At 46.0% G+C, this 24,503-nt stretch overlaps 1 protein-coding gene across 1 annotated transcript in view; it reads left to right on the top strand.

Moving 5' to 3' along the window:
* Positions 1-24,503, top strand: part of Galnt14 (polypeptide N-acetylgalactosaminyltransferase 14) — a 196,976-nt gene that overhangs the window by 142,324 nt on the left and 30,149 nt on the right. The window contains exons 3-6 of the mRNA XM_048353185.1: positions 8,008-8,106; positions 16,678-16,745; positions 19,144-19,209; positions 19,367-19,488. Of these exons, the coding sequence (XP_048209142.1) occupies positions 8,008-8,106; positions 16,678-16,745; positions 19,144-19,209; positions 19,367-19,488 (355 nt within the window). The remainder of the gene's footprint in view (positions 1-8,007; positions 8,107-16,677; positions 16,746-19,143; positions 19,210-19,366; positions 19,489-24,503) is intronic.

Below are 24,503 nucleotides of genomic sequence, written 5' to 3' on the forward strand. Positions count from 1 at the left end.
CCTTTTTAATTTTTTTTAAACTGGGCATTTGTAGCAGAATTTAGCCTCAAAGTAGTAGGATATGCATTGTGTGAAATGAACTAAATTCTGTCCTATGTATGTGGTAGGGTGCTATTTATATACCATCCTTGAGAGAATTAAGAAAACAGTGACTTCTCTCTACACGTAAGAACCAAGGCATCCTTTCCCTGGCATCATCATGTGACTACAACCAGCAGAGCATGGATGAAGGATCCCAGGGGGCTCAGAGAACATAGTATAGCAGGGGATGAAGGGGACTAAGATGCAATTCTATGGCTCTTTGCTCTAATTACAAGGTATTTGCCTTCCACCCAAGAGAGCTGGACTTGTTGTTTTTTCCCCCTAGGTAGCTAAAGGTGCTTGTCTTTTCTTTCTTACTCTGTTGAGGTTAACACGTTAGTACAACATGTAGTGGCTTAAAATAGTTATCATCTCAGTCTCTGTGAGTTAGGAATCATAGGATGGCTTAGATGAGCCCTCTACTTCAGGGTTCATCCGGACAGTGTTCTCAAGGAGTCAGGTAGGGCGGTTGTCATCTCAGAGCTTGAGTGGGGAAGTTAGTCATCAAATTCAGCTCACATTCAAGGAAGGGAATTACATAAAAGGTGTGGGTTGAGGGCTATGTTGGAAAGGTGTCCACCACAGAGCCCAACCACACTACTAAGCATTCTACCTCTCTGTGCTGGCCTACTTTTTCCCTTCTGAGTATACTGGAATTTAATAACATGTTAGACAATTAAATTGTGGCATTATAGTTGCATAGCAAAGCTCCACAGCACTTTGAATATCTTTTATGAGACATGGGATTTCTATAACACTGAGTGAGGATGGCTATTGAGCCAAGAAGCAAGAGCGGTAGATGTTTATGCGGATGAACAAATTAATCTGCATGTGAAATCCCAGTGAAATTGACATGAAATAAAAATTTCATGCCTTACAGTGTATCAGTGTTGCCCATGAAATGAGATTAAAAGGAATTTCTGATTTTACACTTGTCATACTTTTTATGCTGTTTGCGTTTTTCTCTTCTGAAGAATTGGGTATGAACCTAGAGGTCAGCTTTAGAGTTGGTGTTTTATATTTTCTGTTCATCTTCTTTTCCTCCAGAGAGCAGGTTTCCTTGCACAGAACGGAGCTGGGAGTGTATTAGATGGTCTCAGATCTAAAAATGAAATCTGATTTGAAAAACCAGTAGCAAGCTTCCTTCCTCCTGTCCCAAGAGAAGTAACACTCAGGAAAGGTCACTGGGCCAAAAGCTTTCCTCACCATCCCTCTTCCTTGTGAATATCATCATTGGGTTGGGTGCTGGTGGAAAGGAAGGAAAAGGGAAAACGGTGTTGTGAGTGAGGCTATTTGACAGAATGACAAACAGAAGTGAGGGAGGGAGGATGTTCTCTACCCCACCTACATAGACTGCTACCCCATTGAGGATACACAGCTCTTTCTCAGCAAGTCAGTCCTACCCTATGTGATGTCTGAAGCCTCTTTTTCCCTTTGCTTCTCTGGCTATGGAGTTTGGGAAACGGAGTGTGCAGATACAACTTATTCGTTTCTTCAGCCTGGGTCTGACCTCTGCAGTGTAACAAGAAGTTCAGGAACTGGAAGGGAATCCTAGTTGTTGTGCAGGAACATAGATGCCCATGAACTATCACTTCCAGGGCCTTGTGAAGCAATATACAGGAGCCCCTATTAGCATATCCCCCATCTTTCTGCTGCCACTTAAGATGGCAGCCTATCTTTCCCTCAAGGTAGGTCACTTCAGCTTCTGGTTGCTATTTGGTTTTCTTTTTGGATGAAACTATTACTCAGACTTGGTATCTGATGCTTTTGCTCATTGGTTAGTTCTCTCTCACCACCTGAGCCATGCCATTGAACCCAGATTCTAGTTTCTAGAGCTCAGTAAAAACTGCTGCTTCAAGTGGGGATTCAAGTGTGAGTGCATAGATACCACAGTGCCCAGGATTACAGACTAGACCTGAGTAGTAGTCTTATCACATAGCTTGTATCACATAGCTTGTGACAAGAACTCAGGGACCCAGTAAGGTTGGGGTTCTAATTGAACCTTTGCTAGCTGCAGTGAGTGAGTTAGTTGGAGAGACTAAGTAACTTAGTTGGACTTAGCTCGTCTCCTTAGTAGTTGTATTAGTTACTTTTCTTGTTGCTGTGACCCAGTGTCTGACAGAAACAACTTGAAGAGAGGAAGGGAAGCAGAGAAGCTTACATAATGGTAGACAGGAAGCAGAGAGAGAATGGACCCAGTATAACCTTCAAAGAAATGCTCCCATGACCTATTTCCCCCAGATAGGCTCTACCTCTAGAAGTTTCACGAATCCCCACCCTCCCTAAGCTGTACCTCTTGCTAGGGATCAAGTATTTAACACATAAGCCCATGGGGGACATTTTATAATGTTCCTAACACTGGTCTGATATAAGCCTTTATTAGTTGAATGCTCCTTACAGTGCCTGACAGTAAGGTCTCCATCAGTGGTCATTTAAAAATATATTGTAAGATGGATATGATCACCATCATAAACCAGGGAACTCAAGCTTAGAGCAGGGAAATCAAGCACCCAAGGTTCATCCTGAGAGTTATCCAGCCAAGCTTTTGTACTTGTGTCAGCTTTCCTGTTCAGTAACTGTCCTCGATCACCCCTCGAGGACATCAAAGTCCCCTTCAAAGCTGGGAGTCCTTGTTACTTCTGGAGTAGCCACAGTGGTACCCCTTTATACCAACATCTTAGTAATAATAAACATTCTTTCCTCTCTGCTTCAAAGTTAGTAGGGTTGCCTCTCTATCATCTCCTCTGTTTTTTTATGCTGGAGAATAAAAATCTGAATGTTTAGAATTGATGACCAAGACTTTTCTTCTATGGAGGCAGCATGAAGCAAGAGGAAGACCACATGTCCCTCAGTTAGAAGACTCAGATCCCAGCCCCAGTCCCAGTAGGCAAGCTGCAGAACTGCCAGGAGCGCCTGTTGCTCACCGACAGACAAAATGGGGATGGCTGTGATAATCATCATCCGTCCATTTATAGGTTGCTGCAGTAGTTTATGAGCCTGTGGGAGAAAATGGAAGGCAGTGTGTACATCACTATACTACTGCTATACAGTAAACATGGCAGCCGTGTTCACTGAGCATGTTCCTGAGGTACCCACGTTGTCACATACCAGGGTTTTAAAGATAGTGAACTATGGGAAGAGTCAAGAGGGGTTCACTTCTCCTTATACCCTGAGGGTTATAGTCTCATAATGTCTCCAGCCAGTTAGTGACACTGAACACCACCAAGGTTGAGGGAGTGTACTTCGAGCCTCAGCTGAACTCAGAAAGTTACGAGTTTTCACTCAATCTTTCCAAAAAGCAAAGAATAACAAGCTGCAGAAACCACCAGACATTGACTCAGATAAACATACTATTCAGAAGCTGCTGTGGCCACCAGGACTCCCCACCGCCTCCCCTCCCCCCAAGTCTGTTTTCTCCTACAGTAAATGCCCTGCTTCCAGGACATAGGCTGGGTGTCCCACCCCCACACTGCCTTTCCTGCTCACTGGCTCTTCTCTCTGGTCAACCCTCTGAGTCTAATAAATTATCAACATGCTTTCTCCTCCATCTGCTGGCGCCAGACCTCCATGTGGGCTGCCTTCTCCATTCCCCCCATGCCCCTGAGAGAGCTCATGGTTTGATTAATCTTTCAGGCCCCTCCCACGGAAAGCCCACTGTCTGCACCCACTCTTTGGGCATCAAGTTCTAAGGATTTTTCTTGGCCTGGGGACCTTGAGACTAGCCTCTAATGTTTATCCCTGAGTGAGCCGCAGATGAGGCCTTGAACTGCAGGTGACTTGTGTGTGGGACTCAGAGGCCAGTGGGCTCTGCCAACACCAGTGCTTTGGGACCAGGAAAGCATGGCTCTGCCGCCTTCCCTTACATGCTAGGGTATCGCATGGCTCTCTGGCCAGCCTCTGGGTAGGACTTGGGGCCTTCTCCTGGAGGCACAGGTGGCTAGAGGGCTCAGACAGCAGATGTCTGTTGTTTGTCCAATTCTGCCTCTCAGCTCCAAAGTCCCTTCCTTCCCTTATCCCATGAACTTGTGATTCTGTGCATAGCACAGAGGCTGGTTCAACTCTCTGATTGTGATAACAATTCTGGCTTCTATTTACTGAGCGACTATTTAACACAAGGTATTTTCTGTGCCTTATCAGCAATCTTAACTGCAAGCCTGGGAAAAAAGGACGTTTTCCCCTCGTTGTACAGGCCACAGATCGAGGCTCAGAGAAAGTAAATGACAAGGGCACACGACTAATTCTTGGCACAGTTAAAGGTCCCTTTAACTAGAATTGATGCTGCATTTTTTTTTTTTTTAGCTCTCTTCATCCTCCTGCCTGTCATAGTCCCTTATTCACTGTTAGGACTGGGTAAAACCATTTATCACAGATGCCCTTCTGGCCCACACCAGATCCAGCTCTGCCAAACAGGGCTTATCTGCAGATTTGGACTGATGTTAGAAATTTTTTTAAAAGTCTCTGCTTGCCAAGCATGTTACTATACAATATATTAATAATCTAGGAGGAAATATCTACAATTCCTAGGTGAAGAAACTCAGGCTGAGTCAAGTCAAAGTCATGGGTGACACAGGGACATAGTTGAACCTCAGTGGCAAAATGGTATTTTGAACATTCTGTTCAAATTCTCCATGGCTGACTGTCGGCTACAGCAGGGCTTCTGCTTGTCCATGCTGTGAGAGCTTTAGCAAGAGAGCTTGGGGAAAGCTCACAGATGAGCTCACAGCAGCTGGAGAGATGGGCTAGTTATTCCAGGCCCCATGCTGGGTAGGTTGTATTCAGAGCCCCAGACCAGGAATCTCTAGTCTGACTGTCTGTCGGTTTGTCTGTCTGTCTGTCCATCTGTCCCTTGCTACTTCACCCCATGAGATTCAGCTCTTATCCTCCAAGCATCTCTCTTTACTACTCAGGGTGTTACACTTCTGCCTAATTGTGTGTGTGTATGCTTCTGTGTCACTGCACTGATACACGTGCCTCCCTAGATGGCATCTCCAAAGCGAGAGAAGTGACTTTTGTCCCTCCAAAAGCTCTCTGAGATGTCAGGTTCTGAATAACTTACATCATAAAATCTGGCTGGACTTGAGGTCTCACTAGCCCCTGTTGCAGGGTTGGTGGGGGGTAGGGAGGTGGGTTAGGGGAGTGAGGGAGTAGAGGGAAGATGGGAGCCAGCCTCAAGTTAATACTCAGGGCCTGACTCCTCCAAGGCTTTCTAGAACATCTCCTTCCATGGCAGGGGGTGCAGCAGCCAGGGCAAGCTTGGCCACTGGCTGTGTCCCAGTTCCAGCAGTGGCAACCTTCTAGTTCTCTGTGCTCAGTCTCTTTCTTCTTCCTGTCTCTGAGGGTACAAGGAAGTTCTGTCGAGCTCATTGATTTGTTATATTCCTTTCCTAAGACGGATAATTACCCAACCCTGTCCCTGACGTCTGGCTCAGGCCTGTTGCTGCTGAGCATGCTTATTGATCTACTCACAGCCTGGGCTTCTCCAAGCCCCTCCAGGCCCTGAAGGACCCTACCGTTCACCAACCAATGGCCCAACTCCCATTGTCCTGCTCCTTCCCCACTGCTTCTAGGGCTGTGTCCAAATGCAGGCAAATCCAAGGCTTCTTCTCACTGGGGGTTGTTTTAAAACAGATTGCTTTCCTGGACATAATAGTTTCTAATGCACAACAAATCAGCTCTGATTAGACAGAATAGCTTAATCATGGATTGTCTTCACCATGTCTGTGGGGCAGGAATTGGGAGCATCTTGGCTAGGCCTCACTGGCCTACCATCCCTTGTTACCTTGAAGTCAAAAGACTGCTGTGACTCCTGTCGTCTTGAAGGTGGATGGGTCCACTTCTCCAGTGGTGTCAAGGTGGGCAGGTGGCCTCTGCGTCTCTCCATCAGGATGACAATGCAAGGCTGCTTGAGGTTCCTCACAGCATGGCAGCAGGCATTGCTCCATGTGGCCAAGGAAGAGGCTGTGAGGCTTTTATAGTTTGAATGTGGAAGCCATACGCTGTCACTTCCATCATGTACTGGTCATGTGGCCTACCGTGATTCAAAGAGGAAGTGGGTCATAAGGCATGAAGACCAGATAGTGGAAATCCTGGAAGCCATCTGCCCCTTTTAAAGCATAAAAGATTGAGTCTTTTGCTGACCTGGGAATATATTTCCTGACTTTCCTTCTCCCTTTCTCCATGAATGGATATTTGGCACACTTAGACCTGTTCTTAGGAATGCAGAGATGGATGAAGCCATGAGTCTCACCTTGGAGGAGCTCAATCAAACTGGAGAGACAGCTTCTTCCTGAGAAGTGCTAGAAAGGAGATACATACAGAATTATAGGAGCACAAAGGAAGGTCACTATCTATTAGGATCTATGGCAATATTTTCACAGGAGAAGAGACATTTTCTCTGAGACTTGAAGCATGACTAGGAACTTTCCAAATAGGGAGAGAAGGGAAGACATTACATGAACAATGGCAGAGAGCTGTGACAGAATATGAATCTGTGATTGTGAGAAGTCCAGAAGGTCATGACAGGGACCTGGGCATTACACATCAGGATCCACTGAGGACTTTAGTCCAGAGGAGAGTCTGGCCGAGCCATGTGGTGGGCAAGACAGGACTGTCGGGAAGACTGGAATGGAGGCTGCCATAATAGCCCTGAGGAAGAGGAAAGACTTCCTGAGCTGGGGGCATGGGGACACAGGAGTGGGGGGAGGGGGGCTTAGGAGGCAGGACTAGCAGGATGTGGAGAGAAAATGTCTCCTGATGGACACAGAGGCCTGCAAACCACAACTTACCTGTCTCCCATCTCTTCTCGGCCTGAGCACAGCAGCTCCACTTTCTGCAAGTAGGTTCTCTGCACTTGCACTGTGAGCCTGGCTTTGCTCTGCTAGAAGAATCACCAGGCTGCAGGGGATACCCAGCCTGCTGGGCTGGGACTGGGGATCTTGAGTGTTTCAGGTGCCAGACTTTTTTTTGAGAATCAAGTGAAAACTAAACAATCTTCCCAGAAAAAAAGAAAATATACATTTGCACAGATGGTTTACAAACAATTTTAGAGAGTTCATTCTCCTTGCAGCCCATCTCTAGGGGCTCTGGACCCCAAATTAAAATCCCAAGAAGAAATGAGAAACCAAGGGCAAATGTCGGATGCCTCAAACATCTGTTATTAAGTTCCCTTCTTTATGCTTCCACCCCTGCCCATAATTGGGCCACCCTGAGATAACGGGAAGCAGAAGGAAGTGTTTATCCGCTGATGGCCCTGGTGGCACTAGCCTCACTTGGTAGGTTTATTTCTACTATTATAGTAATTTTCGGACTACAGGCTACAATTTCCACTTGCAGCAAAGGTATTAAATTGAAATTACCCTAGATGTAATTGTCATACCAAATAAACCCAAACACTTAGAAGTGAATGCTTTCTCAAGGTGAGGTTTCATTGCTAACACTGGTGTTTCAGGGCTCTGCCTCTTTAAACACGATGGATTTAAGCGTATGAGGTAGAGAAGGTCAGGGGACAGTATGTTGTGGTCAGTTGAAACTTGTGTTCAAGAACACAGCGTGGGGAAGCTTCATCTCTGGTCACAACATAGACAAGGAAAGTAGAAAGACACAGGCTTAGGGGCAAAGCCCAAGCCTTGGAGTTGGGTCTCTGCAGCTGTTGGGTACCACTGAACACTAACTCAGTCACACATGAAATAGAACATTTAAGAACTCAGTATGGCTCCAAACCCAAGTTACTCCCTGGTGGAAGGGATTCAAGTTGTTATTCTCATTATGGCCAAGTGAGGGCTTAAGGCCTTACCCAGTGCTAAGCAGGTGGGGAGACACTGCAAGCATTAAGCACCTATCTTTGGCTACTCTGTTGCCCAGGGTCCTAGCCCCTCAGATCTGCTTTGTTTCCAGAGGTTTTACTAATCTTCCACCCTTCCTTCCCAGATGCACACTTCTGATGTACTGTACGGACCTTCCACCCACCAGTATCATCATCACCTTCCACAACGAGGCCCGGTCCACCCTGCTCAGAACTATCCGCAGGTAAGGCAGGCTTTTTTTGTTGGAGGGCCAGCACTGGCCTGGCACCAAATGAGCATTTGTCTGCTCACTAGAAACCAGACCTTTGATGAGAACCAACACTCGTGACTTTATGCTGGGCACTACTCTGTATCTGTCACTCTTCACACTCCAGTGAAGGGAGGCCATCGACCTCTTTGTAAGAAGAAAGGCAGTCCCATATTAGGAGGCTTGTAGAAGTTTAGAGAGAATAAACAGCAGAATCTTCCCTGAGCCCTTGCCCTTCACCCTGTGCTAGGCCACTTGAGAGGTGGTCATTGGTTTGGATCATCCACATGAACTGGTGTCCCGCAGATGATGTTGGTGTTAGGGCTGAGAATTGACTCTTCTCTCCTCCCTGAAGAAGTCATACAACTTCACAGACCATGTCTGGGTATATCTGGGTTTTCTTGGCCACAACTGAAGGAGGAATGAAGCCCCAGGAAGGCTGTGTGTGTGCCCCATTCCCAGAATTATCCTGAGATTGGGACTTGGGTCAACTAAGGGCGACCCATCCCTGCATCCTACCTCTAGGTAGTCTGCCGGCCACATGGCCAGGGCAATGGTGGTGCATATCAGAAGAGCCATGCATAAGCTTTCTTGGCATTATTGCTTTTTTGGCATCTACCTTTAGCTCCAGCTCCATTTATCCATGGGCCTCTTCCTCTATCCTCAGTGCATAATCTCTTTGTGTTCATGCCTTAAGGGGTCTGTCTTGCTAGGTATGATCTGTGGCCCCCATAGGTTTTCCATGTGCACAAATTGCTATGTCAACTCCAGCTAGGATTGTCCCCAGAACACAGAGTGAGCCCCCAGGAGACCTGGCTTTCTATCTCAGATTCAAATGACCATTGGGGCTTTTAGCTTGCCTTTCCCTACATCAGGCCTCCTTCTCTCCTTAGGTTTACCTTCCCTCTCTATGTCAGCTGCCCCGGTTCCCTTTTTCCTTCAGCGTTCCAGAAGCATCTACATTATAGTTGGCAGGAAAGGCAGTCCTGGTTTTCAGTAAGGCCCTGCTCATCTGCAGCAGGCCCGAACTCCTATCTCAGCTGGGGAAGTAGGCAAGCCATTGATTGCATTGCTATGTCTACTTTTCAAGCAAGTTAAGTTTTAAGTCATGTGGCTAAGAAAGAGGGATTCTAGTCCTTGCACTGACTCAAGGTTCATCTTCTCCACATCATGGACTGGGCCAAGCTTACTTCCAGTGCTGGCACTCAGATCAGTAAGGGAGATGAGGGACTGGTGTTGCACTACTTCCTGTGGTAGAGCCAGTGAAGTGCTCATGGAGGCCTCCTGTGTGTCCCTGTGACACACAGCCCGTTAGAGCCCGTCCCTTCTGCTGGAAAGCACATGGGATGGTTGCCTGGAGCCACTGAGAAGAAATTAGATTAAATGTGGGTCAGGAGTATGTCAAGGCCAGTAAACCTTTTATTATATCCATTGGATAAGCCATGCATCTCTCTTGTTCCATGTCCTGTGTCTTATGGTATGGAGAAGTTCCAGGTAGAAGGAAGCAAGCTCAACAGCAGGCTTGCCCCCTAAGGATACACTGAGCCTCACTCTTCTTAGTACCTAATAATAAATGCCCACTCGCAGGGTCACTGTCACCCATGGAAACATAGGGAGGCACTTTCTCAGGCATGCTAGGCGGCAGCCATATCTGCTGCCCACATGTCCTTAGCTGCTTCTCCTCCTTTGCCAGCCACCTCTCAGATCCCAAATTCTCCCCACAGACGCTTGATTCAAATGTGATTTCCCAGCAAGCCAACATCTCTTGACGGGAAAATATACCCAGTCACCGTCAAGTGTCACTGTCGAGTAATAAAGTGCTTTGCTGACTTGTAAACCTGAGTAGATAGGTGGAGAGAGAACTGGGTAAAAGAGTGGCTGATATGTCCAGGTGTCCTCTCCTTACTGAAGAGAGATGAGCCAGGTCTCAGCCATGCTGCCATCATTACCTGCTGGGTACCAGGTCATGTACATGAACCAAACCCAAGGCTGCCTGTGCCTTCCCTGTTTCCTTGGTGATGGCTTCACTGTATCTGCCAGAGGTATCCATAGGAAACCATTAGCATCCCAGAAAGGCTCCTATTCAGCTGGCCTCTGCTTCTAGGACTTGAGCCTCCCCCCAGCCACCAGCAGGGCCTATCAGCATTCAAGTACTTATTAACTTCCCCATGATTCAGTTTACTAGTCAAGGAGATGGGAGTACAATTGTACTTAGCACACATACATGCTGGTGATTCCACTGAAGGAGAACTGCCCTGCTTAGCTTTGTGGCTAGTGTGCTCTCCATAGCAGAAGCTTTGGGGGATACTTAAGTGCACCTAACATGAAATCAGAATCCAGGATCCAGTCCCTGCCTTAACCATGTGGCCTTGGCAGATAACCTCATGTCTATTTTCAACTCTTGTCACAGTTTTTATTATTATTTTTGTTTATGTGGTACTGAGGAATCAAACCCAGGACCTCATGCATGCTAGGTAAGCACTGTACCACTAAGCCACATTCTCAGCTCTTGTCACAGTTTTTTTTACAATCAACTTTTCCCTCAGAAATGTCCTGGGCCTTTTATAGAAGCATTATAATATAGTGTGGGGCTCCCAGCTTCCCCTCTCCCAGGAGCACTTGAGCTACTGGCCTCTGCCTCTACCTCTTCAGTTCTAAGACATTTCTCCTGTTTCCACTGCTCCTCCAACTCTTTATAACAGTAACAATGACACTTAGCAATACTATTAATATGTTTACTCATCCTCAGCTTCATGGTCTACAGAGCATATCCCATCTCTCATTTCAGGCAGAGCTCATGCCGAGCCTGTGAAGCAGGTGGTGCGTGTGATGGGGGGTGCTACACTGGAGAGTACATTGGGGCTGGAGAGTCAGCACAGGCTGTCTGACTTCTCAGGGGAGGCGGCTCAGCTCCTCTATCTACTGGCCCAGTGAAGGGCTGTCTCCAGGGCCTTACACTCTGGGAGGAGGGTTAGGGATATCCACAGCATCAGACTTTTCAGAAGCTACCATGCAATGCCAGACCATTTGGCTGAGGAAACCATGAACCATTTTCTGCTCTTGGGAGCTGCAGATGTAAGTCAGGCCCCAGCTCAATCCAAGGGTGAGGCACAAGAACTAAACAGGGCCCTTAATAGACAGGTGCTTATATTATCAGTGCACTGGGTGGAAAGGAATTTAATGGGTGGAGATAAGATTACTTCTAGAAACTTCTGTCTTTAGGCTCTATATCTCCCTTCTACCATTGATCATACAATACACAAAAGTACTTCCTAGACCTGAAAAAATTTTAAGTCAGGCCTAGAGAGACAAAGGTTCTACGTTTTCCCCTCATATGTGGAAGCTAGAATTAGTTTATAAACATGTAAGTAAATACATTGGGTGGTACTCAAGTGTATATACATGTATTAACCAAATAAGGTAGATTCAAGGGAGAACTAAATGTAATTCCTTCAAAAGGCAAAGTTTACAAAATGAACACAAGGAAATGGATACCTGAAAGGGGTAGGATGGGCTCAAGGAGGGAAGGGCAGGTGAATCAAGAGGGGAAGTGAGGAATATGCAGTCAATAATTTAGTGTATATCCTACAAAATTAAGAATAGCAAACGTTGGGAGGGATGGGTGAGAATGTTGAAAGGGGTGACATTGATTAAGATGCATCGTATTCATAAACTGCCTTATTAAATGGCAATTCCTTTGTACACTACTTAAAAACAGTAAAAAAAAATTTTAGAAAGCACTTTCTATGTTGCTTTTGGCATTGATGAAAGGAAGTTCTTTCCTCTTTAACTTTCTAGAATTCTGGGATAGCTTTATCAACAAGTCTCTAATGGGATAATGATTGAGGAACTGAAGAAGATTTAGACATGTTCTCTTCCTCTCTCCTCACCATGCTAGTTCTGGCCTTGGCCATCTTGTGACCTCTGACCCTCCCTGCCCAGTCCCTTTAGCTTGCTAGGCTCTTAGTTAGCTAGGGAGCTGGGCTAAAAATGTTCACCTGGGGTTTCACAGCCCAGAAAGAGGCCAAATGAGGTAGAAGACATAGAAGGAAAGAGACTCACAGCCCTGACACATTGGGGACTTTCTTACTTGAGGTATAGTATGTCTTGACAGTGTTACATCGAGTCCTCTGTCTAAGTGACACCATGGCTGTCTCCTTCCCCTTGTGCCATCCTTCAGCCCTTCACCTCCCATGGGGGCTCAGGAGCATGCACTGTCTATCACTTTACATCCTGACTCTTCCCACTGTTGCTTATATGTAATCCCTTCCATCTGGGGTAAGGAAAGGAACATTCTCAGGTGAAGGTGATTAAGCATTCCGAGTCTGGGGCCAGATTTTCCCAGCTTGGCCTGTGACAACTGTGTGACCCTAAGCAAGCTGCTTAGCCTCTCTGTCCATGAGAGACAATTAGTGACTCCCTGTCATGACTGGAGAAGACCAAGTACAGATAGATGCATTCGCCTTCTCTAGAGGAGCAAAACCAATTGTGTGTGTGTGTGTGTGTGTGTGTGTGTGTGTGTGTGTGTGTGTGTGTGTGTGTTTAGTAGATTTATTTTCAAGATCCAGGACTGGTGGATATAGTCTCACAATGGCCAAAGCTGGAGAGCCATAGAAATCAGTAACTTTCCAAGCCAAGAAGCAGAAATTTTCAGAGATCAATGATGAAGACTAGAGATCTAGAAACGCCCTGGGGAGCGGCTGGTGTGAGCCTATATTCAAAAACTGAAGAAGCTGGAGTCTGACATTCATCAACTATAGCAGCAGCAGCAGTAGCAGAGAGAGAGAGAGAGAGAGAGAGAGAGAGAGAGAGAGAGAGAGAGAGATCTGCACTACAGAAAAGTTGAACTTACATGCACTGAAGGATTTCCTCTTCTGCCTTTTGTTCCATCTGGGCCACCAGCCTATTGGACAGTGCTATGCACATTCAGGATAGGTCTTCTCTCTTCAGTTTGATGACCCAAGTGTCAATCATCTTTGGAAACACCCTTACAGACAAACTCAGAAGAGTGCTTTATTCATTTCTTGGGCTTTCTCAATCTAGTCAAGTTAATGATCAAGATGAACCATCACAATTGGTAAATCACAGAACAGTGCTTGGAACATTGGCAGCCTGCCCAGGTAGCAACAGGTGTGTCTGTGAGTCTCTGGTCCTGAGAGATAGCACTGAAAGAGAGCAGTGTTCCAGAACAGTGGCTCTCCAGCACAAGCATGTGTCAGAATCTCCTGGAAGGCTTGGTAGAACATGGTTTCTTGGGCTCCAGCCCCAGAGATTCTCAGCAAGTCTGAAATGGGATCCAACAATTTGCATTTCTAACAAGTCCTCAGATGATGGTGATGCTGTGGCTCAGAGATCAGACTTTGAATCATGGCTGAGTGATGCCTACTGCTGTTTGTCACTTCAATAGTCTTAGCAAGGACCACATAGCAAGAGCAGCTTCCAGGTGCCAGGTCCAGTGTTAAGCCATCCTCATGCAATTGGGGAAACTGTGGTACTTGAAGCTCAGTACTGACTGGAACACTCCTGCTGGTGAATGGAAGCTGCACACATATGTACTTGAATCCACATCTGTCTCACTCCAGAACAACTGAAGTCAACAGTCAACAGCCTTGGGGTGGGGGGCGGTCTTCATTCAACTGGTATTTATGGAACGTTTGATAAAACCTGCCTGCCTACAGCACTGTGTAGTTCACGAGGCAATTTCAAGTACATTTCCTCGTTTCATACACACACAAAAGCCTGTGAAGTAGGTCAAGTATTAATATCTCCTGATTTTACAAGGGAAAGGTAATTACAGAAGGAGTGGAGGCTGGGAGCAGAGTAGTGCCTGGTGCAGGACTACATAGCTAGTCAATGACAGAACCCACCTAGGCTGTGAGGCCCACACACCCTGCAGAGCCCCCCAAAAACCTCCCGGGGCTCCATGTGGCTCTCACAGTCAGGGTGTCAAATATTGTGAGGTATCTGCATAGACGCCCCTATATAGCTACATGTAGGAAACTCTATTCCAGAACAATCCTAGGGAGTGTGGCTATTTTGCCAGTGATGAGGAGTACTTGCTTCCATGATAATGCCAGGTGAGAAGGGGCAACTGGATTGGGGTTGGGTTGAAGTGAAGTCCAGCCTGCTCTCGGTTGGGCTCTGGAGGAAAGGAAGGAATACCTCTGCTGTCAAGATGCTGAGAGGAGCTGGAGCCTGAGACAGTGAAAACAAGGGAAAGAGACTGTAGTAGCCCAGGTTTGCATTTGGGAAGGAGGACATGTGTATTCAGAAGGGAGGGCAGATCAGGTTCCCTGAGCTAGACTTGACCTCCTTTTCCAGCTGCCCCATGTGCCCTAGAGCTCATGCCCACTTCAGCCTGGAGCCACTTTTAGGGAGACCCTGCGATCACTTCAATTGCTCTGATTAGAGGAGCAAAAACAAGCCAGGTGTTACCAGGAAATGGTCTAATTAGCGCTTACTGCTGACAATTTCTTTCTTTCTTTCTTTCTTTTTTACATTTTAAACCCTGGACATTTTTTTTATTCACTAATCATCTCTCGGTTCAACCAGTGCAGAGCTGCACACGATTTACCTTTTGATGTTCACAGAAGAGAACTCTTGAATTTCAAAGAGCCGGCAGGGATTTGGGGAAATCGAATGCAGAAGCTAGAGCCGTAATCAAACCTCATTAGAGGTTATTCTTCAAGTAGGGTTTTTTTTTCCCTCGGTCTGCCTGGCTCTCCCCTCCCATCCTGATTAGAAGGCTGGTAGCTGGGTTTACTGTTTTCTTTGGGACAATCATAGTGAGCTACCGCCACCCACCACCTCCTGGTGGAGGCTGCAGCCTCCTTCCCTTCCTTGTCTCCCACTTCCCCACAGACAGTGACAGTAAACTCGGAGCTTTGTAATGGGATTTCTCTCTCCGACCTTAACACTAGTTGTCATGGTGAGAATTAAGCCTTCATCAACAAAGGTAGTTCCAGGAAAATTCCCTTCCAGGAGCGTCTACATGCTGCATAGAAAAAGGTCTACACTGGGAACCGGGCACAGGATGGGTCTGAGCAGAGGGACATTCACAACGCCTCTCCCAATACCCATCCTGAACCCCTCCTCCGACTTTTACTGGAATCTGGGTATCCCATAGGGCTGGTGTGCACCAGAGCTGTTTTAGAGAAACTATGAGGTTGGGGGTATGCAGGAAAAGTGGGGTACAGCCATCCCAGGGAGGCCTGAGATCCAGAGTTAGTTCTGAATCCAGCTTGTGCCCCTTGAGTAGAGATTCAAAGCAAGGAGGGGGTACCTGAAATCAGTTCAATTAAAAACTCATTTATGACACACAAAATAGTAAAACTGCTACCATTTATCATCACCTAGTGCTGAACATGATGCTAAATGCCTAAGACACATTTTCTCCTTGAATTCTCTCAGTAGCCCCCTGAATTGGCTACTAAACTCATTATCCCTCTTTTTCATGTGGGGTAGGTGCTGCACAGAGCAGTGCAGCAACTTGGCCAAGATGATACAGCTTGGAGTGAACCACAAATTCTCCTGCACGCATTCTTTTCTTCCCAGTGGCCAGCACATAGTAGGCATGCGCCAAATATCCCTCCAAGCATTGGTTCTGGGCTAGACACTGAGAGTACCAGAAAAACTTGACAAGGAATATTGCTCAAGGATGCTGGCTTCTAGAGAGAGTGGTAGGTGGAAGATTGCCTAAAACCAACTGCTTGGGTCAGGAAATGATCAAAGGCCATAGAAAGCTTTGGACACAAGCCAAGGGATCCCAGAGGAGGAAGCAATTAATTCTCACTAAGCAGATTGGAAAGCTGTTAGCAAGGAAGTGACATTTGAACTGGTCCTTGTGGGCAGTGTAGGACCATTTCAAGCAGCTGGAGAAGAGCCTCTTCATTGTGAATGAGCAGGAGATGTTCAGATAACAGTTCTGGGCTGGGAGGCGATGGGAAATGTGGGCTGGCTTCAGCTGGTGGGAAGTTGTGAGGTGTAGGCAGTCAGGAGGCACTGTGGGGTTTCCTCACTGGATTTGTGGGCAGTAGTGAGGGAAGTCACACCCATTAGGTGTGTGTTTGTGTCCGAAAGCTCACTGGGCAGGTATGTGGAGGATGCTGCAGTAAATAAGTCAAAATAAGGTGAACCAAAATTAGACCCATAGAGTCCCAGCACTCCGGAGACAGAGGCAGGTGGATTTCAAGTTAAAGATGGTTCAACAGGACGTAGGTATAGGGGGAAAAAGTAGTTTGAGTGACACTTCCAGTTAGGACTGCCCATCTTGCTCTCTTATTGGATGCTGATTGGATGTGGGGTTTCAGATAAGGGAGGCTTGGTGGAGCTAAGGGCTGGATGGGTGGCTCAGTAGGTGGCAAAAAAACCTGCAAAGATGGAGAAGGGGGTGCCGTCATTTTCCTACTGGCTCACAGATGAGCCACGTGACTGGACAAGTTGTGTAGTTCTGAGTGCTCACTGCTGTGGACACAGTGATGGCTGTTTAAAACAAATGCTTACATTTTTGCCACTGGAAGACATCATGATTTTTTTTTCCTCCCACAGTGTATTAAACCGCACTCCCATGCATCTGATCCAGGAAATCATATTAGTGGATGACTTCAGCAATGACCGTAAGTAATGTCACTGACTGGCAATTTAGGCTCAAACATCTGATCCCAGACAGAGAGGAGTATGTCGATTTGGTAGAGATGAAGGAAGACAGAGAGGTTGGTAACAGGCATGGAAACATTGAATCTATGCCTGGGCTCAGAAAGGAGATAGAGTGGATGCTTGACAGACAATTTCTTGGGTCCTCTGTTGTCAGTTTATGAGGGCTCAATGAGCTAAGTGTGTAGATCCTTCCTTGATGTGTGTATGTAGGCTTGTGTGATTGTGCATCCACATAGGTATACAAGTACATGAGCACACAGGGCCTGTGTTTGTAGATGGGAGTATGCACACATGTAGATGTGCATATAACATGTAGGTGTTTGCCCATACATGTGTGTGGGGATTTACATGTAACATGTGAATGTGCACATACATATGTTTATGTGTATATGGGTGCAGAATGAACATATATATGGGCCACCATCCTCTAACTTACATTCCTAGGCAGAGGAGAAGATCAGTACTGGAACCAAAGCCCAGAATCTGTATTCATCACCAGAGTTCCAATTCTCTTTTCTTTTGCTAGTACTGGGATTTGAACTCAGGTCCTCATAGTTGCTCAGTTTGCTTGCTTGCTCAGGCTATACTATTTGAGTACTCTAATACTGCCAGCCCAGCTTTTACTTATTACTTTGGAGATGGAATCTTACAGACTTTTCAGCCTGGGCTGTCTTTGAGCCATGAATCTCCAGATTGAGGCCTCTTGATTATTTAGAATAATAGATTCCTAATTCTTATGTTGCCTTAATCTGCCAGTCTACAGTGAGGCTCCCTCTCTCTTTCATTCCTTGGAAGGACCAGGTGAGCTGTGTCTTTGAGATCCCTGTGGGATATCCTGTCACCTGACCACAAGATAGCGAGAAGCTGCCTTCATACCTTCCAACATGTCCTCTTAACCATCCTATCAAAGATCCTGGCTCCCACCCAATCCTCACCTAAGTTTTCCAAGAAAACCATGCCAGAGTTCCCATACATCTATGTGTTAAATCTGAAAGATAATAGTTATAGAAGCATTGGAAGTGCTGATACCTCCTCAGGGAGACATTATCCCAGAGGCCTGGGTGCAGTCCTATGCAGTCCACAGTACCCAGGCACAACCTGGTGGTAAAACAGTGGAAATTGGTGGAGCTCTAGGGATAGTTCCGGGTCTCTGGAGAATGGAGCCCATCCCCACTAGCATAGATGCTGAGTGCAAGTCACCGGAAGTCATTCTCACACTGCTATTCCAACCCTGGGATCCCACATCTATAAGTCTCAGGGAATAATGCAGATGTGTGTTTTACACAAAACCCCAAATACTAAGAGCTAGACTCTTATTTTGAGAAATCAGTGTTCTTCTGTCCTTTTCTTAGTGAGGAAGATTATAGAATTGGTGGACACCTGCCCTGTTGAGAGGGTTGGAGCCTGGCACTGAGACAGGAGAAAGGAACATAGATAGATTCACTTCTGGGCAGCAGAACCTATTGGGCAGTGCCTGGACTCAGGAACCAGCCTTCCTGGGCTCAGATCCTAGACCTGACTTTCACTTACTGGCCATGTGCCTCAAGCAAACCATTAACCTTGTAGTGTCAGCTTCCATGCCTATAAAATGGAGATGAGTATCAGTGTATGTTACAGACATTGTATTGTTCATAGGGATTAAATATATTAAGATGCTTGGAGTGCTCAGAACATGACCTGGCTCAGGAAAGCCCAGAAAGTCTCTTCTGTTACTCCTTAGAGTCTAGAGTCCAGCAGAGCGGCCAAGGTCAGTTAACAAAGTAAAACCAATATGATGAGGCTAAGCTAGAAAGTTCAGAGCCAGAAAACTGATGAGCTAAAGAAGGCTAGTCAAGTGCCCAGGAGGGGTCTTTCACCCACCCTGGCCCATCGTGAAGGCTGGAGACTGTCCTTTCTTCGTCAGCTGTGTGGGCTGGAGAATGTCCTATGACCAGCTCTATGATCCACCAGGTGATATCTTCACAAAGTGGGCCTTTGGGACCAGAAAGCAAGGCCTAAAGCCATCTGTTCACTTTGGCTTTCCAGCAGCCTTGACCAGACTCTCTGAAGTGAACAGGATGTTGATCTCATCTTTCAACAGTCTGTATCAAGGCAGCCATGTCCCCAAATGGCCAGGCAAAGAATTCACTGCTAAAATGTTTTTAACTGAATATACAGGTGCTACTGTATATTAACCTACTTGGAAGAGACCCAGCAGAGGCTACTTTGTCATGACAGAGGGATCTTATCAACCCCTTCCATAGCCCAGGAGCCCTGTGGAGTCAAGGTAGCAATGGCAAACAGGGCTGCCTTACCCACTGCTGTGGCTCACCTGTATATAGAGTGGGCCCTTGCTTAGCATAACATTTCTCTTTGCAGCCGATGACTGCAAACAGCTCATGAAGCTACCCAAAGTGAAGTGCTTACGGAACAGTGTACGGCAAGGTAGGTTGGGGTGTGGGACAGGGTACAGGACTGAGTGAGGTGGGTTTGTGGGGTGGCTGTGTGGATATTCAGGGGACATGCTGGGTAGCTCCTCTGTGGTCTTACCAGATGAGGGAGAAGACAATGGCTATCGCCTAGTCATATGTCCTTGATGCAGGTCTGGTCCGATCCCGGATACGAGGTGCTGATGTTGCCCAAGGAAGCACGTTGACATTCCTGGACAGCCACTGCGAGGTGAACAGAGATTGGCTTCAGCCCCTGCTGCACAGGGTCAAAGAGGTGAGTAGGATTGAGATGCCCAGCTGGATGGATCTCTGCCCCAACTTCCTCTTAAATCCCCAATTCTACTGAGAGCAATGTGGGACTAACTGCAGTTCTAATTTATAGATGAAGGAACTGAACAGTGGCCTGACTAAGGTTACACAGCGTTCACTGGTCGAGCAAAGACCATGGTATGTGTTGTTGGTCTTATCACACTGTCACTCATAACAAGCTTGCAGTTGGGGCTGCCAATGAGTCATATTTGATACGTTCAGCTTCCTAGGTAAGAAAGGACAGTACCTACATTAGTACCTTCTGTAGGAAGGAGGCAGCAGAAATAGCTAGGCTTTGTCAACGAGGTCTTGAGGCCTGTGTCTTCCTTTCACCCTTACCCAAAGGCCCTGTGCCAAGCTAGCACTCTGGATTCTAAGAGACTGGAAGTTCTTGCCTCTGTCTAACCATAAATGACCCTGTAATTCTATATGCTTCTTCTCTCCATGACTCAGCTATACCTGTGGAAAGTGAAAAAAGAAAAAGATTTAAATTTTTCCTTTCTCCTTTTGCAAAGATGTCCACCTCACCCCCTCAAGTGGACAGAATACACAGCATGCTGTAGATATCAGAATCAATGATTTGTGTTTGTGCTGCTCATCAGTCTTTGGTCTGCGATGTAGGAGTCTGGCATTTGTCACAAACCCATTTCACAGATGAAGAAACAGTCTTGGCCCGATATTCCTTAGCAGGACATCCAGCACCAGGACCTTGATGATACCTGAGCCACATCTTCCCTGGGCTCGGATTTCATGATGCTTTCTTCTTATTCTCTGTGGTAGCTGTTTGACTTCTCCCTGCATATTTTAGTTGTCAAAGTAGGAGCACATTGGGTGTGTAACTGCTCAGGAGAGAACTGGGAAGTCCCTCTGCCTGTTCATCCCAAGCTATGACCTGCATGCATTGACAGAGGCATTGACAGATAATCAATTTCACTGGGGACCGCTTTCCCTGAGGTAACAAGGACTTATATTCCTAGAGTTATTCTGAAAGGTCCTCTCTTTGATATAAAATAGGTGGAAAGGCCTGGATTGAAAAACACGAAGATGTGAAGAGGCCATTCGGTTGAGGAGCTTCTTCTGGCACCAAAGGTGCTCTAGATGCATCCATCCACTGCACTCTGCTCCTCAGCCTCAGAGCTTTCCACCATTGCATTCTGACATGGCTGGGCTGCTCCTCGTCCCTCAGCATGCCCTCGACATTGCCCTGGCCCTATCTCTGATCCATTCCTTTCCCCTTGACTACCTTCTCCATTGCCACAATCCCTCCAGCTTCAAGTTTTCTCCCAGTTCCCCACATCTAGGAAGCCTTTTCTGACCGCAAGGACAGCTGAGATCATTTCACGTGGTAATTGCTCACTTAGCCTATCATTTCCTCTTCTGAGCTTAGAAGTCTGTCTCTCCTATCAGATGACTTGAGTAGGTGTTCAGTGTTTCTATTTAACACTGGTTGATTCTTTGTGTCTTGGCCCTGCACTGGTTTGGAAGTGAACTTTAGAAAAGTGACAACTGGAAAACTCCAGTAGTCAAGTAGTACTTTGTGAGGAAGAACTATGTGATCATCTCATGGTGATGTGGGATATCTGCTCCCTAGATGGGACCTTTAATCTCTAGGGAAGTCATTCTGTCTCTGAGTTGTTGATTGGAACCTACGGCCAGCAATGTCCCCCTGCCACCATTCATGCCTGAACCTGAAAAGAATCTGAAGTATATAAATGGCAACTGAGGTTAAGGTAGTAGAACAGAAGGAAGGTTAGAGAATCCACTGTAGTTACCAAGGGAGAGAGGGAGAAAATGGAGACAGTGATTTTATACCAAAGAGATAATGTTTTCTTTAGTTAAACCAAAGTCAAAGGGAAAACAAGGAGTGTGGTATAAGAGGAGTCCTTTTGGTCAGGAAGCAAATTTTCTATTGCAAAAGTAACCCACAGGCATTAGAGACATTTTAGAAAACAGGGAACTGTAGAATGAAGACCTATCAACCTAATTTGACCATTGAAGATGTCTACTGTCTTTAGGATCATTTTCTCTTGTAGAAAGTGTCTTTTTACAAAGTCACAATCATGCTGTACTTATACAGTTTTGTATTTTGCTTTTTTTTCTCCTTACACAGAGCATTTTCTATGTGGTCTCTAAAGTAACTTACCGCTTACGAGAATGGCAGATGTGTTGTGGTGTACCAAGATTGCTCTGGAAGCTCATCTCCAAAAAAGAAATGAAGGGCTGAGAACCAGGACAGGGGTCGGGGCTAGTATTGTTATCCCTCTTTGCTCTGCTTCACTCACCTGGCTCTTTCCCTTGTTCCTGGCTTGCTGGCCATAGTCTAGAGCTGTACAAGGCTGGGCTGAATATGGCCAGGCCTCTTTGGGAATAGCCATCACAGCTGTGGATTTGGTCCTCTTGGCCTCTGCCCTTAGAATGATGTCCGTGTGTGTGTGTGTGTGTGTGTGTGTGTGTGTGTGTGTGTGTGTGTTGTAAAATACAACAAAATTTACCATTAAATTATTTCATAGAAGGTAATTCAACAACCTTAGTATGTTCCCAGGATTATGAAACCCTCCTCACACTGTAATTGTAAAAAGGTCTTTTTTTTTTTTTTGCCAGTTGTGGGGCTTGAACTCAGGGCCTGGGCCTTGTCCCTAAGCCTCATTGTGCTCAAGACTAGCCCTCTACTACTTGAGCCACAGTACCTGTTTTTGAGTGGTTAATTCGAGATAAGAGTCTCACAAGGAATTTCATGCCTGGGCTGGCTTTGAACCACAATCCTCAGATCTTAGCCTCCTGAGTAGCTAGGATTATAGAAGTGAGCCACCAGCAACTGGCTTATAAGACAATCTTAACCCCACAATCTAAGGGAAACTTTGTTTGCGTTAATAGTCATTCCTTAATCCCTGGTACCCATATAATTGGAATCATGACATGTGTCCTTTTGAGCCTAGCTCCTTTCATTAAACATACTTTTAAACTTTGTGAACATTGTAGCACATATCCATATGTCTTTTCATGATGGAGTAATATTTCAGAGTATGCATAAACCTCATTTTGCTTATCCATTCATCCATAAATGGACAATTAGGCTGTTTTTACCTTTCTGTTATGAGGAATAATGTTAACTATAAATATTCATATACAAGTTTGTGTCTTTTAGCACCTGTTTTCAATTCCTTGGAGTAAGGACCAAGGTGTAGAATTACTAGATAACACAAGAATTTGGTATGTAGACGTATTAAGAAAATCTCACTCTCTTGGTTCAGCCATAATGGGCTCACATGGCTCTGAGCTCATCTCAAAAACCTCTCTGAATGACACTGTTATTTTAGCTCCTACAGCTAGCCACACCCCAGGTGAGCAAAACCTTCACCTTACTCCCAAGTAGGAGTGCTGCTTGCCTATCTCTTACCAAATGCTTCTTCTCTATGAGTCATTCAGCCACAAGGCTAAGCTCAGCCTCCCAAGTACAACTCCTTAATTCCTACTGCTATCAAAGCTAAAACTTTCATTGCAAAGCAATTAGGCAGATACCAGAGCTGGATCTGCTTGTATCCTGCACTGAGCTGCAGAGGTTCCTTAGGGCCCTTGCTGCCTTGGGGGCTGTGGAACCATCCAGCTGAGGTGACCCTCGAGGGCAGGAAGTGTGGGTTCATGTCAGCCTATGTTTCCATGTGTCTCTGTGTGTCTTGTGTCAGCATAGAACAGGCACCCAGCTTGTGAGGGAAGGTGAAAGTTTTAAGCTGTAATTGGAGTTGGGGGTTTTCAAAAATAGAACAGGATAAGAAAGAGGCTGTGTTTGAGCTGTCCTAAGCTATCCTCAGCTGGTGTCTGCCACTTTGAAAGCTTTCCCAATTTCCTTTCTCCTCCCTCCAATTACATGATGATACTAGAAACATACACCAAGATGTTGTTATTTTAAACATAAGACTTTGTTCCCCCTCCTTATCTACATATTTCTTCAGTAGGAAAAAGATTTTGAGAAGTCTTGATATTTTTGTTTTCTATTCTTTATTTTTTGCAGGTCTTGGGCCTTGAGCTCTGAGCCTGGTGCCCTTCCTGAGCTTCTTTTGCTCAAGGCTAGCACACTACCACTTGAGCCACAGTGCCACTCAAAGCTTTTTTGAGGAGTTTATTGGAAATATAAGTCTTATGGACTTTCCTGCCCTGGCTCACTTTGAACTGTGATTCTCAGATCTCAGCCTCCTGAGTAGCTAGGATTACAGGTGTGAGCCACCAGTGCTCAGATAGATAGATATCTTGATTTTTAACCTTCAGTACATTTGTATAAATAATATCTTATATAGTCTTCAGTACTTTTGTACATGCTTTCCTCTTTTTTCTCCTCTTGGGAACTCTTATCGATGAAAACAAGTGGGGGAGGCTCATCGAACATGTCCATTTGCTAAAGGTCACGTGTGGTTCTAGATGGTAGAACCAGAATGGGAATACAAGTGTCCTGTTTATGCCCCATAGCATCACCTCTTTGATGAGGACTCCCTTCTGCTCCCTGTATCCCCCTCTAGACCAGCTTGGAGGACCCTAGACTGTGTGTTTACTCCATCCCACATTGAGATTGTCTACTACCTGTTTTAGATTGAGAAGTCTCACTCATCTTTGTGCAGCTGTGGCTCATAAAGCATAGTAGGTGCTCAGGAATGCTAGTGAGTGCAAAGAGGAGCGCCTCTAGAAGTTGCTGATGGCTGATTCACAATGTAAATTTAATTATGTGAATCAGTGACAACAGTGGTGATTGATGGCCCCTGCCTGATGCACTTAGCCTCTGGGATTGCTTCTGATAAGGGACAAGAGGGCAAGGAGGTAGGTGGCTTGGATTTACATGATGGAGGAATAAAGACGGAGTAGAGTAGCAATGATCTGCCAGGGATTCTACCAGCTGCCTGCTTGAGCCTATGTGTAGGCCTGGCTTTCAAGTTACAGCCTTCTGTCACACAGCAAAGGCCTCTCTCTGCTGGGTCTGGTATTTGTATTGAG

Source organism: Perognathus longimembris, chromosome 8 (genome assembly GCF_023159225.1).
Source record: "Perognathus longimembris pacificus isolate PPM17 chromosome 8, ASM2315922v1, whole genome shotgun sequence".
Classification (NCBI taxonomy): domain Eukaryota; kingdom Metazoa; phylum Chordata; class Mammalia; order Rodentia; family Heteromyidae; genus Perognathus; species Perognathus longimembris.